Consider the following 13,725-nt stretch of genomic DNA (forward strand, 5'->3'; position numbering starts at 1 on the left):
CCTCTTCTATCCAACTAAATTACAAATGCTCCTACAGGTCCACAACCCTCTGATACCAAATCTCACTTGGTGGCGGAAAAATGACCTGAAATGACAAGGGACTATAGACTTTATTTATACTACTTGCTGTGAACAGTCATAGGTTTCTTACAGAAATGCTCTGTTTGATTACAGGATCCTGACCTGACTCCACTAGGGAAGTATTCAGAATTCTGAAATACATGTGGCGCCAAGAGTTTCAGATAAGGGTGTATGGACTATGTTATAAACAAGGCAAAAATATATCTCTTATATACTTCTGGAGAACAGGAAGAAAAAGTGAGAGAATTGTTTAAGTCATATATTTAAAAACAAGCTGTATTAGCAAAAACAAACTTATAGTGCACAATAAAACAAAGTAAATTATGTAGAATTAAATATATTATAAATAGTAATATACCAAGAAAGGTACATCATAAAATACATACAGAACACCAAGTTGTTATTATAACCAATCCTGTACATTTCTAAATCTTACCTACAAGAATATGTTGTCTCTCCACTTTTGAAAACCTTCCCACAGAGTTGAAATGCTCCACTGTGCTTCAATTTCTCTAAGCAAATATCTGGATCTTCTCCAAATAAGTACCATTCCAGTGGAGTGACTATTGACATTTGTATATTCTCCTCCTGCTTTTCCAAGTCTGGTTCCATTTCAGCAAAATAAATTTCGGGCACCAATCGTGCCAAATGGTTCAAGAAAGTAGTATGAAAATCAATTTGCTGATGCCACCACTGAAAAACAAAACAAAACAAAAATTAAACTTTGTTACAAGTTCCTTCTTAAAAATCTAGGGGCACCAGTAATTGTGTAGTTTCAGAGGAACTGATTTACAATATATTCTTCCTTTATACTTCACCAATACAAAAGGAAAGTAAATGATTTTTTTTTTAAAAAAAGGCTTGGAAATAAGTGGTTGTCCCCATATCACAGATATCTGGAAAAAAGAAGTGCAGCTATAGTGGATGGAGAATTACTCTTCCCTTCTGAAATGGTCAACTCCTGGTGTGTGAAGATTCTATTATCAGTCAAAGGCTGTACAGACAAAGTATTCCCCATACCAGTAGTTTAACTATTTTATTTTCTTCTACAATTTTATTGAGATATAATTGACATATAGCACTTATAAGTTTAAGGTATATAGCATAATTATCTGACTTACATATATCATGAAATGATCACCACAATAGTTTTAGTGAACATCCATCATCTCACACAGAAACAAAATTAAATGAATAGAAAAAAAAAGTGTTTTTCCTTGTGATAAAAACTCTTAGGATTTACTCTCTAGTAGTTTAATTATTTAAAGGAACCATAGCGTTTAATGAGAGATCAAAATGAATGAGTGCCAGAGTTTTCAGAACACAAAAAGCACTAACCATAAAAGAAAAAAACAGATAAATTGGACCTCAGCAAAAGTAAAACCTTCTGCTCTTCAAAAGAAACTGTTACAGATGGCATTTCTGCCATGCTTATTTATACATGAAAACATGTTCAACATCATTAAATCATTAGAGAAGCGCAAATTAAGACAACAATGAGGAGAAACCAAGATGGCGGCGGAGTAGAAGGACGTGGAGTTCATCTCTCTCCACAAAAGCATCAAGAATACATCTACAGATGGAACAATTCTCAAAGAACACCAGCTGAACACTAGCAGAAGACCTCGGACACCAGAAACGACAAGAAACACCCCTGCATAACCGGGTAGGATGAAAGTAAGAAGGGAAAAATAAGAGGAGAAAAAGTGGGACAGGATCTGTGCCCCTCAGGGGAGCTGAAGCACAGAGGTTCCCGCATCCGGGGAAGCCCCCTCACTGATGGGGAAATCACTTGGGACAGAAGGCAAACATCTGAGGCTGTCAGAGGAGGATGAAATGGCTGGTCTGTAGCAGACGGGACAGAGTGAGACCTACACAGATGGTCAGTGCCACAGGCCTGTGTGCCCCAGACTGGGACGTGTGTCTGCCAGTTCACACGGGGGCTGAGAGCTGGAACATGGGGATTAGAAAGCAAACCTGGGGGGAGAACTGCTGTTGGCTGCAAGGAGACAGCCTGAGGGGACAGGAGGGAGGAAATCAGCAACCGGGACACTTATGAAGGAAACCCAAACTGCCATAGAAGCAAGGCACCACTGTTGAATGACGTGCAGTGGGTGGAACCACCACAGCAGCCTCTCTCTCCCCACGCACTGACCCCTGCCCCAACAGGCGCTAGGAAAAGCTGCCAGAACTGACCTTCTCATGCCGGTCACCAGGCGCTAGGAAAGGCTCCCACTAGGGCCAGATCTCTCATGCCCGTGGCCACCAGTTTTCCTGCGTACCTGTCGCTGCCAGGGCCCCCAAGACCCAGGCAGTCATGCCACCTCCGCGCCCTGTCCTCACCAGAGCAGACCTGAGGGCTCCAAGGCAGCCTCGGAAGCAGACTCCGGTGGGTGGCACACACGCAAAGGTGGGGTTAAAACCACAGCTGAGCCCCAGGGGCGGGGCGACTAAAGAAGAGGAACAAAAATCTTTCCGTGCAGCTACACAAACTGCACGTTAAATCCCCGCGATCGTCTTGGTAAATCCTCCATCTATGAAATATCTGGACGGACAACGAGTGTTCCCAGAACAGAAACCAGTCTAGTGCTAGCAGCTATGGACTTTGGGGACTAGTACACCCAAGAGTTGGGCCATGTCAGAGTCCTAGCTGTCCCCCAGTACCCAGAGAGAGACCAGAAACCTACCTAGAGGTTTTGGAGGGTGGCCTGGGGATACAGAGGTTGGCTGTGACTCAAGGTGAGGGCAAGGACACTGACAGTTGAGACCCCAGGAAAATATAATTATTACTATTTTTTTAATGTTTTGTTTTGTCCTGTATATTTTATTATTTGTTTTTATTTAGTTTTTTAAATTTATAATATATTTTTTCTATTTCTACATTACTTTTTTGTTGTTCTGTGTTTTTAACTTGCTTTTTTTTTCTTTGTGCTATTTAACTTTTATTTATTGTTTTTGTGTGTTTGTTTTGTATTCCTTGCTTTTTCCTTCAATTTGCATTCTGCTTTTGTTTTTGTTTTTCTGGTTAGTTTTGCTTTTAATTGTTTAATTTTGTTTTGGGATTCTTTTGTTGGTCTGGCTGTTCTTTTTCATTTTCTCTGTTTTATGTTTTTGTTTCTTATTTTGTACGTGTGTGTGTGTGTGTGTGTGTGTGTGTGTGTGTGTGTGTGTGTGAGATTATTTTTGTTTCTGTTTGGTTTTACTTTTACCATTTGGGGCTTTGTTTGTCTCTTCCTTTGTTTGTTTCTTTCTTTTTAATTGTTGCTGTTGCTTCTTGCTTGTTTTTGTCTTTGCTATTTGTCCCGAGTTTTGTATGTCTGTTTGTTTTCATTTGTTTTCTTCCTACCCTTTTATTTCTTTCTTTTTTCTTTTCTTTTTTTTTCCCCCATTTTTGCTGAGCTGTGTGGCATGCGGGGTCTTTGTTTCCAGGCAGGGGGTCAGGCCTGAGCCTCTGAGGTGGGAGTGCCGAGCCCAGGAAACTGGAATGCCAGAGAATTCCTGGCCCCAGAGCTCTCCCGGGAGTCTCCATCTCAACTCCAAGACCCGACTCCACCCAACTGCCTGCAGGCTCCACTGCTGGACACCCCACAACAAACAACAAACAAGACAGGAACACAAACCCAACCATCAGCAGACAGGCTGCCTAAAGTCGTACTAAGGCCACAGACACCCCAAAACACACCACCTGACACAGCCCTGTCCATCACAGGGAAAAGATCCAGCTCCACCCACCAAAACGCAGGCGCCAGTCCTTCCCACCAGGAAGCCTAAACAAGTCACTGGACCAAACTCACCCACTGGGGGCAGACACCAGAAGCAAGAAGAACTATGACCCTGCAACCTGCGGAAAGGAGACCTCAAACACAGTAAGTTAGACAAAGGAGAAGACACAGAAATACGCAGCAGATGAAGGAGCAAGGTAAAAACCCACCAGACGAAACAAATGAAGAGGAAATAGGCAGTCCACATGAAAAGAATTCAGAGTAATGATAGTAAAGATGACCCAAAATCTTGGAAACAGAATGGAGAAAATACAAGAAATGTTTAACAGAGACCTATAAAAACTAAAGAACAAACAAACAGTGATGAACAACACAATAACTGAAATTAAAAAACAAAATAGAAGGAATCAATAGCAGAATAACTGAGGCAGAAGAACGGATAAGTGACCTGGAAGATAGAATGGTGGAAATAACAGCCAAGGAGCAGAATAAAGAAAAAAGAATGAAAAGAATTGAAGACAGTCTCGGAGACCACTGGGACAACATTAAACGCACCAACATTCGAATTATAGTGGTCCCAGAGGAAGAACAGAAAGAGAAAGGGTCTGAAAAAAATGTGAAGAGATTATTGTTGAAAACTTTCCTAACATGGGAAAGGAAATAGTCAATCAAGTCCAGGAAGCGCAGGGAGTCCAGGCAGGATAAACCCAAGGAGAAAAATGCTGAGACACATATTAATCAAACTATCAAAAATTAAATACAAAGAAAAAATATTAAAAGCAGCAAGGGAAAAACAACAAATAACATACAAGGGAATCCATGCAAGGTTATCAGCTGATCTTTCAGCAGAAACTCTACAGGCCAGAAGAGAGTGGCAGGATATATTTAAAGTGATGAAAGGGAAAAATCTACAACCAAGATTACTCTAGCCAGCAAGGCTCTCACTCAGATCTCACAGAGAAATCAAAAGCTTTACAGACAAGCAAAAGCTAAGAGAATTCAGCACCACCAGACCAACTTTACAACAAATGCTAAAAGAACTTCTCTAGGTAGGAAACACAAGAGAAGAAAAAGACCTACAAAAACAAACCCAAAACAATTTAAAAAATGGTAACAGGAACATACATATTGATAATTACTTTATATGTAAATGGATTAAATGCTCCAACCAAAAGACACAAAGTGGCTGAATGAATATAAAAACAAGATCTGTATATATGTTGCCCACAAAACACCCACTTCAGACCTAGGGACACATACAAACTGAAAGTGAGGGGATGGAAAAAGATATTCCATGCAAATAGAAATCAAAAGAAAGCTGGAGTAGCAATACTCATATAAGACAAAATAGACTTTAAAATAAAGACTGTTACAACAAAGGACACAACATAATGATAAAGGGATCAATCCAAGAGGATATAACAATTGTAAAAATGTACGCACCCAACACAGAAGCACTTCAATACATAAGGCAAATGCTGACAGCCAAAATAGTGGAAATCGACAGTAACACAATAGTGAAGGACTTCAACACTACACTTACACCAACAGATAGATCATCCAGAAAGAAAACTAATAAGGAGTCACCAGCCTTATATGACACATTAAACCAGATAGACGTAATTGATATCTATAGGACAATCCATCCGAAAGCAGCAAAATACACTTTCTTCTGAAGTGCACATGGAACATTCTCCAGGACAGATCACATCTTGGGTCACAAATCAACCCTTGGTAAATTTAAGAAAACTGAAATCATATCAAGCATCTTTTCTGACCACGATACTATGAGATTAGAAATCAATTACGGAGAAAAAAACCGTAAAAAACACAAACACACGGAGGCTAAACAATATGCTACTAAAGAACCAAAAGATCACTGAAGAAATCAAAGACGAAATCAAAAAATACCTACAAACAAATTACAACAAAAACACGACGATCCAAAACCTATGGGATGCAGCAAAAGCAGTTCTAAGAGGGAAGTTTACAGAAACACAAGCCTACGTCAAGAAACAGGAAAAATCTCAAATAAACAATCTAACCTTACACCTAAAGGAACTACAGAAAGTGGAACAAACAAAACACAAAGTTAGCAGAAGGAAAGAAATCATAAAGATCAGAGCAGAAATAAATGAAATAGAAACAAAGAAAACAACAGCAAAGATCAATAAAACTAAAAGCTGGTTCTCTGTGGTTTCCCTGGTGGCGCAGTGGTTGAGAGTCCGCCTGCCGATGCAGGGGACACAGGTTCGTGTCCCGGTCCAGGAAGATCCCACAGGCTGCGGAGCGGCTGGGCCCATGAGCCATGGCCGCTAAGCCTGCGCGTCCAGAGCCTGTGCTCTGCAACAGGAGAGGCGACAACAGTGAGAGAGTCGCATACCGCCAAAAAAAAAAAAAAAAAACGCTGGTTCTTTGAGAGCATAAACAAAATTGATAAACCTTTAGCCAGACTCATCAAGAAAAAGAGGGAGAGGACTCAAATCAATAAAATTAGAAATGAAAATGGAGAAATTATAACAGACACCACAGAAATACAAATCATCATAAGAGACTACTACAAGCAACTCTATGACAATAAAATGGACAACCTGGAAGAAATGGACAAACTCTTAGAAAGGCATAACCTTCCAAGACTGGACCAGGAAGAAATAGAAAATATGAACAGACCAATCACAAGTAATGAAATTGAAACTGTAATTAAAAATCTTCCAAGGGCTTCCCTGGTGGCGCAGTGGTTGAGAGTCCACCTGCCGATGCAGGGGACACGGGTTCGCACCCCAGTCCGGGAAGATCCCACATGCCGCGGAGCGGCTGGGCCCGTGAGCCATGGCCGCTGGGCCTGCGCGTCCGGAGCCTGTGCTCCACAACGGGAGAGGCCACAACAGTGAGAGGCCCGCGTACCACAAAAAAAAAAAAAAAAAAAAAATCTTCCAACAAACAAAAGCCCAGAACCAGATGGCTTCACAGGTGAACTCTACCAAACATTTAGAGAAGAGCTAACACCCATCCTTCTCAAACTCTTGCAAAAACTTGCAGAGGAAGGAACACTCCAAAACTCATTCTATGAAGCCACCATCACCCTGATACAAAAACCAGACAAAGATACTACAAAAAAAGGAAATTACAGACCAATATCACTGATGAATATAGATGCAAAAATCCTCAACAAAATACTAGCAAACAGAATCCAACAACACATTAAAAGGACCATACACCATGATCAAGTGGGATTTATCCCAGGGATGCAAGGATTCTTCAATATATGCGAATCAATCAATGCAATACACCATATTAACAAATTGAAGAATAAAAACCATATGATCATCTCAATAGATGCAGAAAAAGCTTGTGACAAAATTCAACACCCAATTATGATAAAAACTCTCCAGAAAGTGGGCATAGAGGGAACCTACCTCAACATAAGAAAGGCCATATATGACAAACCAACAGCAAACATCATTCTCAATGGTGAAAAACTGAAAGCATTTCCTCTAAGATCAGGAACAAGCCAAGGATGTCCACTCTCACCACTATTAATCAACATAGTGTTAGAAGTGCTAGCCACAGCAGTCAGAGAAGAAAAAGAAATAAAAGGAATATCAATTGGAAAAGAAGAAGTAAAACTGTCACTGTTTGCAGATGACATGATACTATACATAGAGAATCCTAAAGATGCTACCAGAAAACTACCAGAGCTAATCAATGAATTTGGTAAAGTTCCAGGATACAAAATTAATGCACAGAAATCTCCTGCATTCCTATACACTAACAACGAAAGATCAGAAAGAGAAATTAAGGAAATAATCTCATTCACCATAGCAACAAAAAGAATAAAATACCTAAGAATAAACCTACCTAAGGAGACAAAAGACCTGTATGCAGAAAACTATAAGACACTGATGAAAGAAACCAAAGATGACACAAACAGATGGAGAGATATACCATGCTCTTGGATTGGAAGAATCAATATTGTGAAGATGACTACACTACCCAAAGCAATCTACAGATTCAATGCAATCCCTATCAAATTACCAATGGCATCTTTTACAGAACTGGAACAAAAAATCTTAAAATTTCTATGGAGACACAAAAGACCCCAAAGAGCCAAAGCAGTCTCGAGGGAAAAAAATGGAGCTGGAGGAATCAGACCCCCTGACTTCAGATTAGACTACAAAGCTACAGTAATCAAGATAATATGGTACTGGCACAAAAACAGAAACAAAGATCAATGGAATACGATAGAAAGCCCAGAGATAAACCCACACACCCATGATCAACTAATCTATGACAAAGGAGGCAAGGATATACAATAGAGAAAAGACAGTCTCTTCAACAAGTGGTGCTGGGAAAACTGGACAGCTACATGTAAAAGATGAAATTAGAGCACTCCCTAACACCATACACAAAAATAAATTCAAAATGGATTAGAGACCTAAATGTAAGACCAGACACTATAAAACTCTTAGAGGAATACATAGGAAGAACACTCTTTGACATAAATCACAGAATCACAGCAAGATCTTTTTTGATCCACCTCCTAGAGTAATGGAAATAAAAACAAACAAATGGGACCTAATGAAACTTAAAAGCTTTTGCAAAGCAAAGGAAACTACAAACAAGACGAAAAGACAACCCTCAGAATGGGAGAAAATATTTGCAAACATATCAATGGACAAAGGATTAATCTCCAAAATATATAAACAGCTCATGCAGCTCAATATTAAAAAAACAAACAACCTAATCAAAAAATGGGCAGAAGACCTAAATAGACATTTCTCCAAAGAGGACATACAGATGGCCAAGAAGCACATGAAAAAAGCTGCTCAACATCACTAATATTAGAGAAATGCAAATCAAAACTACAATGAGGTATCACCTGACACCAGTCAGAATGGGCATCATCAGAAAATCTACAAACCACAAATGCTGGAGAGGGTGTGGAGAAAAGGGGACCCTCTTGCACTGTTGTTGGGAATGTAAATTGATACAGCCACTATGGAGAACAGTATGGAGGTTCTTTAAAAAACTAAAAATAGAACTACCATGTGACCCAGTAATCCCACTACTGGGCATACACCCAGAGAAAACCATAATTCGAAAAGACACATGCACCCCATGGAAGCAACCTAAATGCCCATCGACAAGACGAATGGATAAAGAAGATGTGGTACATATATACACTGGAATATTACTCAGCCATAAAACAGAACGAAATTGGGTCATTTGTAGAGATGTGGATGGATCTAGAGACTGTCATAGAGAGTGAAGTTAAGTTAGAAAGAAAAAAACAAAAATCATATATTAATGCATATATGTGGAACCTAGAAAAATGGTACTGATAAAACGTTTTGCAGGGCACAAATAGAGACACAGATGTATAGAAGAAACGTATGGACACCAAGGGAGCAAAGTGGCGAGGAGGTAGGTGGTGGTGGGATGAATTGGGAGATTGGGATTGACATGTATACACTAATATGTATAAAATAGATAACTAATAAGAAATTGCTGTTTTAAAAAATAAAATTTGAATGATAAAATAATAATAAAATGGTAGCTCTAATGTCAACCACATCAATAATTACATTAAATTTTTTTAATTAAAAAAAGAAGTAACAAAGGATTAATCTGCAAAATATACAAACAGATCATATATCTCAATATCAAAAGCAAACAAACCAATCTAAAAATGGGCAGAAGCCCTAAAGAGACATTTCACCAAAGAAGATATGGAGATGGCCAAGAGGCACATGAAAAGATGCTCAACATCACTAATAATTAGAAAAAGGCAAATCAAAACTACGAGATATCACCTCACACCAGTCAGAATGGCCATCATCATGAAATCTATCAACAATAAATGCTGGAGAGGGTGTGGAAAAAATGGAACCCTCTTGCACTTTTGGTGGGAATGTAAATTGATACAGCCTCTGTGGAGAACAGTATGGAGGTTCCTTAAAAAACTAAAAAATAGAACTACCATGTGACCCAGCAATCCCATTCCTGGGCATATATCCAGAGAAAACCATAATTCAAAAAGACACGTGCACCCCAATGTTCATTGCAGCACTATTTACAATAGCCATGACATGGAAACAACATAAATGTTCATCAACAGAGGAATGGATAAAGAAGATGTGGTACAGATATACAATGGAATATTACTCAACCATAAAAAGGAACAAAATTGGGTCATTTGTACAGATGTGGATGGACCTAGAGACTGTCATACACAGTGAAGTAAGTCAGAAAAACAAGTATCATATATTAACGTATATATATGTAATCTGAAAAAATTGGTATAGACAATCGCATTTACAAAGCAGAATAGAGACAAAGACGTAGAGAACAAACGTATGGATACCAAGGGGTTGCGGGAGTAAGTAGGATGAATTGGGAGATTGGGATTGACATATATACACTACTGATACTATGTATAAAATAGATAATTAATGAGAACCTACTGTGTAACATAGAGAACTCTATTCAATGCTCTGTGGTAACCTAAATGGGATGGAAATCCAAAAAAGAGGGGATATATGTATACGTATAGCTGATTCACTTTGCTGTACAGTAGAAACTAACGCAACATTGTAAAGCAACTATACTCCAATAAAATTTTTTTTTAAATGACAGTGAGATACACCTATAATACCTAAATAAACATTTGGCAATACCAAGTATCAACAAGGATGCAGAAAACTGGAAAAGGAATGTGCTGGTAGGAACTCAAAATGTTATACATCCACTTTACGAAAGAGTTTAGCAGTTTCTTACAAAGTTAAATATATACTTACTATATGACCCAGCAATCAAACTCCTAGTTATCTACCCAAGAACTTATGTTCACAGACAATTGTACATGAAGTTATAGCAATTTTATTTATTATCGCTCAAAACTAGAAATGATTCAGGTGTCCTTCAACTGGTGGATTATAAACAAACTGTACATCCAAACCATAGAATACTGCTCAACAATAAAAGGACTGAATTATCAATGCATGCAACATCAAAAGAAGTCAAACTCAAGAGGTTATGTCCTACTGCCTCTTAGCAGTTGGGACCATGTTCATGTTGTCAGCGTATCTGTGAACTGAGCAAAGCCCACCTCTGTGCCAAATTCCTGATTCCCATTATAAGTGGCTTTGGTGTTTTTCCTTTTTTGGCTGTGCTGCAAGGCATGTGGGATCTTACTTCCCCGACCAGGGATCGAACCCACGCCCCCTGCAGTGGGAGTGCAGAGTCTTAACCACTGGACTGCCAGGGAAGTCCCTATAAGTGGGTTTAACAGACACTATATGCAGATTTCAATACCACCACCCTTCTCTTCAATCAAACAAGAGAGCTTTCTAAGTATCAAGAAATGCCCTGTTAAAAGACTTTCATGGATTACTCGTTGGCAATTTGGCCTTAAATGTGAAGTGATTACCTCAAACCACACAGCCAGCTCAACATTTTTAATGCCACTCAGTAACAGCAGGCCTAAAAGAGAGGTAGGAGAAACAGAACTCTCTAGTATCAAACCAACAGTGGTGATTTCAGTTGCAGTTAATATCCTTCCAATTAAATTAATACTGTTCATTTGAAATATGTTGGCTTTCTGGTTTTATTAGAATTTCATGTTTGTTTTATACTTAAATTAAAACTGTAAGTATAAGGCATTCATAGTAGTTTTATATTTGTACACATTTAAGTTATATTATAAATTTTTAAAAAATTTTTAAAGGCTATATGCTATATAATTCCATTTATATAACATTCCAGAAAAGGCAAAACTACTCGAGATAGAGGATAGCAAAGTGGTTGCGAGGGGCTGACTACAAAGTAGCAGCAATGTAATTTTTGAGGGCAATGGAACTGTTCTGTAGTATCTATTATGGTGACGGTTACACAACTGTTGGCAACTGTCAAAACTCATAGAACTGTAGAATAAACAGTTATTTATGTAAATTTTCACAGTGAATAAAAAAGAACATAGTTTGAAAAAGAAAAGGAGAAACAGGTTGAGAGAAAATATTTGCAATAATACATTCCCTCCAAAGATCAGGGATGAAGCAAGGATATCTGTTCTCTTCTATTCAATATTGTACTACAGGTCATAGCTAGTGAAATAAAACAAGAAAAATAAATAAAAGGCATGATGATTGCAAAGGAAAAAGTAAAGCTGTCTCTATTCACAAACAATATGATTACTCTTCATAAAAAACTCTAAGGAATCAGTTAAAAAACACACATAAAAATGGTAAGTGAATTGAGCAAACTCATTAGATATAAGATCAACAGATAAAGATCACCTGTATTTCTATACACTAGCAACAAAAAACTGGAAAATGAAATTTTTAAAAAAACAGCATTTACAATAGCATCAAAAAACATAAAGTACTTGGGAGTTAATTTAATAAAGATTGTGAAAAACCCCTACACTGAAAACTACTAAACATTATTGAGAGAAATTTCTAAAACACCTAAAAAAATGAAGAGCTACATCATGTTCATTACTTAAAAGATTCAATACTGAGATGTCTATACTTCCTAAACTGAGCTACAGATTCTACACAATCCCAGAAAGCTTTCTTGTAGAATTGACAAGCTGATTCCAAAATGAATATGGAGGGAATTCCCTGGCATTCCAGTGGTTACAACTCGGCCCTTTCATTGCCATGGCCCAGGTTCAATACCTGGTTGGGGAACTAAAATCCCACAAGCTGCACAGCACAGCCAAGAAAAAAAAAATGTAAAGGACTTAGAAAAGACTTAACACTACATGATTTCGGGACTTACTATAAAAGATATAAGAAATGAGACTGTGGAATTAGCACTGAGATAAATATATATATATATTTTGAGATAAATATATTTATCAATGGAACTAAGAGAGAGTTTAAAAATGAATCCACACATATAAAGACAACTGATTTTTTTAAAAGGAACCAACATAATTCAAAAGAGACAGCATTAAAAAAAAAAAAAAAGAGACAGCATTTTCAAAAACTGGTGCAGGAGTAATTAGATATCCTTATGGCATCAACCCGTACTTCACACCACACACAAAAATTAATTCAAAATGAATAAAAGATTTAAATATTAAAAAATAAAACTGTTGGGACTTCCCTGGTGGCGCGGTGGTTAAGAATCCACCTGCTAATGCAGGGGACACAGGTTTGATCCCTGGTCCAGGAAGATCCCACATGCCACGGAGCAACTAAGCCCATGTGCCACAACTACTGAGCCTGTGCTCTAGGGCCCACGAGCCACAACTACTGAAACCCACACACCTAGAGCCTGTGCTCTGCAACAAGAGAAGCCAACACGATGAGAAGGCCGTGCACTGCAATGAAGAGTAGCCCCCACTTGCCACAACTAGAGAAAGCAGGTGTGCAGAAGCGAAAACCCAATGCAGCCAAAAATAAATAAATAAAATAAACAATTTTTTTTTAAAAAATAAAATAAAACTAAAATTTCTTGACAAAAACATAGGAGAAAACTCTTTGACATCCTATGGGTGGGCAAAGAGTTCTTGGACAGGGCAGAAAAAGCACCAACCATGAAAAAAATGGATAAATTTTTTATTTTAATCAAAATTAAAACCTTCTGTTACTCAAAATGAACATGAGTAACTGTTACCCAATACTGCTACTCACTGTGCATTTTTCAAATTTTTCATACAACCAAATACTGAAAGATGAATTTTAGAATGAATCTATATTAAAATGAACATGCCCCTACTTCTTAAATTAAGCTACCCCTTCTATGAAATTACACAGAAATAGGAGGAAACTAAGAAGTATATTTATCATACACTAACCCAACTTGCCAGTAGAGCATAGGGCACCAACCCACAGCTATCTATGGTAGCTAAGGTCCTGACCCTTTTGGCACAGGAACACCCTTGTGCCAAGATGTGAGACTGATTATTCAGACC

The 13,725-nt window shown here is 38.2% G+C and overlaps 1 protein-coding gene across 2 annotated transcripts in view; it reads right to left on the reverse strand.

Annotated features, from left to right (window-relative positions):
• Positions 1 to 13,725, reverse strand: part of UBR1 (ubiquitin protein ligase E3 component n-recognin 1) — a 165,138-nt gene that overhangs the window by 125,767 nt on the left and 25,646 nt on the right. For both annotated transcript variants that reach the window (XM_082834706.1, XM_082834705.1), the window contains exon 2: positions 518 to 774. In XM_082834706.1, the coding sequence (XP_082690832.1) occupies positions 518 to 774 (257 nt within the window). The remainder of the gene's footprint in view (positions 1 to 517; positions 775 to 13,725) is intronic.

This window comes from Leucopleurus acutus, assembly GCF_964270905.1.
Source record: "Leucopleurus acutus genome assembly, chromosome: 1".
Classification (NCBI taxonomy): Eukaryota; Metazoa; Chordata; class Mammalia; order Artiodactyla; family Delphinidae; genus Leucopleurus; species Leucopleurus acutus.